General features: G+C 38.5%; 1 protein-coding gene across 1 annotated transcript in view; it reads right to left on the bottom strand.

Moving 5' to 3' along the window:
- LOC111395274 (cysteine-rich receptor-like protein kinase 3) overlaps nt 1–871 on the bottom strand; it is a 3991-nt gene extending 3120 nt beyond the window's left edge. Inside the window, exon 1 of the mRNA XM_023021259.1 lies at nt 731–871. Coding sequence (XP_022877027.1) covers nt 731–871 — 141 coding nt within the window. The remainder of the gene's footprint in view (nt 1–730) is intronic.
- Between the last annotated feature and the right edge of the window lie 940 nt (nt 872–1811).

Raw genomic sequence — 1811 nt, 5'->3', positions numbered from 1 at the left:
CCCTGTATTCTGCATGCTATAAATGGTGGACCACTATGGCCAACCAAGACAATTGTTCAACTACCGCTACGTTAGCCTGACTACAGTTATACTAGACCGACTATTGCTATGGTTGATCCACCACCAGACTCCCAACTGCTTAATGGTCATTGCTAATTTTGTTAACTGTTAAAAGGGTGGAAGTTGACAACTCAGTATGTAGGTGAGAATCACCTAGTGAGTGGGCATGTTACACTAGACACATGGACAATAACCGATCAGCAGTTATATGACACCAAAAATCTATAAATACTCCAAAAACGTATCAGGTATAAAGATCTTTTTTTTCACAAAATCAGTTTAGCTTTCTCTCGTTTTTTCTTACAACGGAGGAGATAACAATAACCTTTTCTTGCAGGTATCTCATTATCCATTGGAGTTATTCATTGAAGTATCAAAGGCCGCATTGCTCCGCTAAGGAAATCAGAAGGTTGTGTCATTATTTCATTGGAACGGCTAGTCGATCAGCCAGCTTCCAGGCCACGGGCAGTTTTCGATGGGCCTGCCAACACCTCTCCTCTCTCATTTTCACTCTCATTCTTGACTTAATTTTATGTGCAAGGAGATGAATCTAATATTTCTTGACTAGAGGACGACGAAGACAAAATCACTTTATACATTTAGATGGAATCAATTTACAAACTAAAGGAACTTCAAGAAAAATAAGAATGAAGGAGGAGAAGGAGATTACCTTAGGAATGAAAGGAGTAGATGAATGCTTAGGGTTTACAATATGAAGAAGTGAACAGATGAAACCTTCTCTCCCTCTGTATGGAGGAGATTCTTGAATTTTTTTGGGGAAAATTCTCCCCAAAAGAGTTGGCTCACTCATGGGTCGCCAAATACCTAAGCCAATCGAGCTTAAGAATCCCCGTTATTTGGCATAGTAGACACATATATATTCTAACAAATGTCATTATGTGACGGGCCCAAAAAAAACTCTTAAAAAAGTGATTTTGTTGCTTTTAATAGAGCAATTCTGCAAGTTTGGTCAAACTAATTTATAATCTAGAACATTCTAGCAGTATCCAGCCACTGTCAAGTGGTATCTAGAGCTTTTCACTATCTCTTAACAATAGCTATTGACAAGAGGTAGAGGGGCTAGTGATGCTAATGTAACATAAATAGTGGACCACAATGACTAATCAAGTGAAGACAATTACTCAACTAGCACCGTGCTAACTCGACTGCCGCTATACTAGACCAACTATCTCTATGCTAGATTGACCACCATGACTCCCAAACGCCTAACGGTTATTGCTAATCCCATTAACAGTTTATCGGGTGGAAGTTGACCGCTCAGTACATGGTTTGCATCACCTAATGAGTAGGTCTGTTACATTAGACACGTGGACAATAACTGCTTAGCAGCTACATGACACCAATAATCTACAAATACTCCAAAGGCGTGCTAGGTATAAGGATCTTCCTTTTTCACAAAATCTTTCTAGCTTTCCCTCGGTTTTTCTCCAAGTCATTTTTCATCAAACTCAATCATTAATTCTCATGCGGAAGGTGCAATGGGAGGAGATAGCCCCAACCTCTTCTTGTAGGTGTCTCATTATCCATTGGAGTCGATAAGTGTATTTTATACACTTATTTAAGCCGTTAAAATTGATTATTTGTTGATGAATTGGATGAAATATGGCTTCATCCTATGTATATATTGTGTGTAGGTAACAATTGATGGAAGATACGAGAATAAAGAAAATAAGCAGGAAAAATGACTCAATTGCATCAAGGGCAAATTTCGAGGACTAGAATGCAATAAT

This window comes from Olea europaea, chromosome 6 (genome assembly GCF_002742605.1).
Source record: "Olea europaea var. sylvestris chromosome 6, O_europaea_v1, whole genome shotgun sequence".
In the NCBI taxonomy this organism is placed as follows: Eukaryota; Viridiplantae; Streptophyta; class Magnoliopsida; order Lamiales; family Oleaceae; genus Olea; species Olea europaea.
The sequence above is the reverse complement of the archived record's forward strand: the minus strand, read 5'-3'. Positions and strand labels throughout refer to the sequence as shown.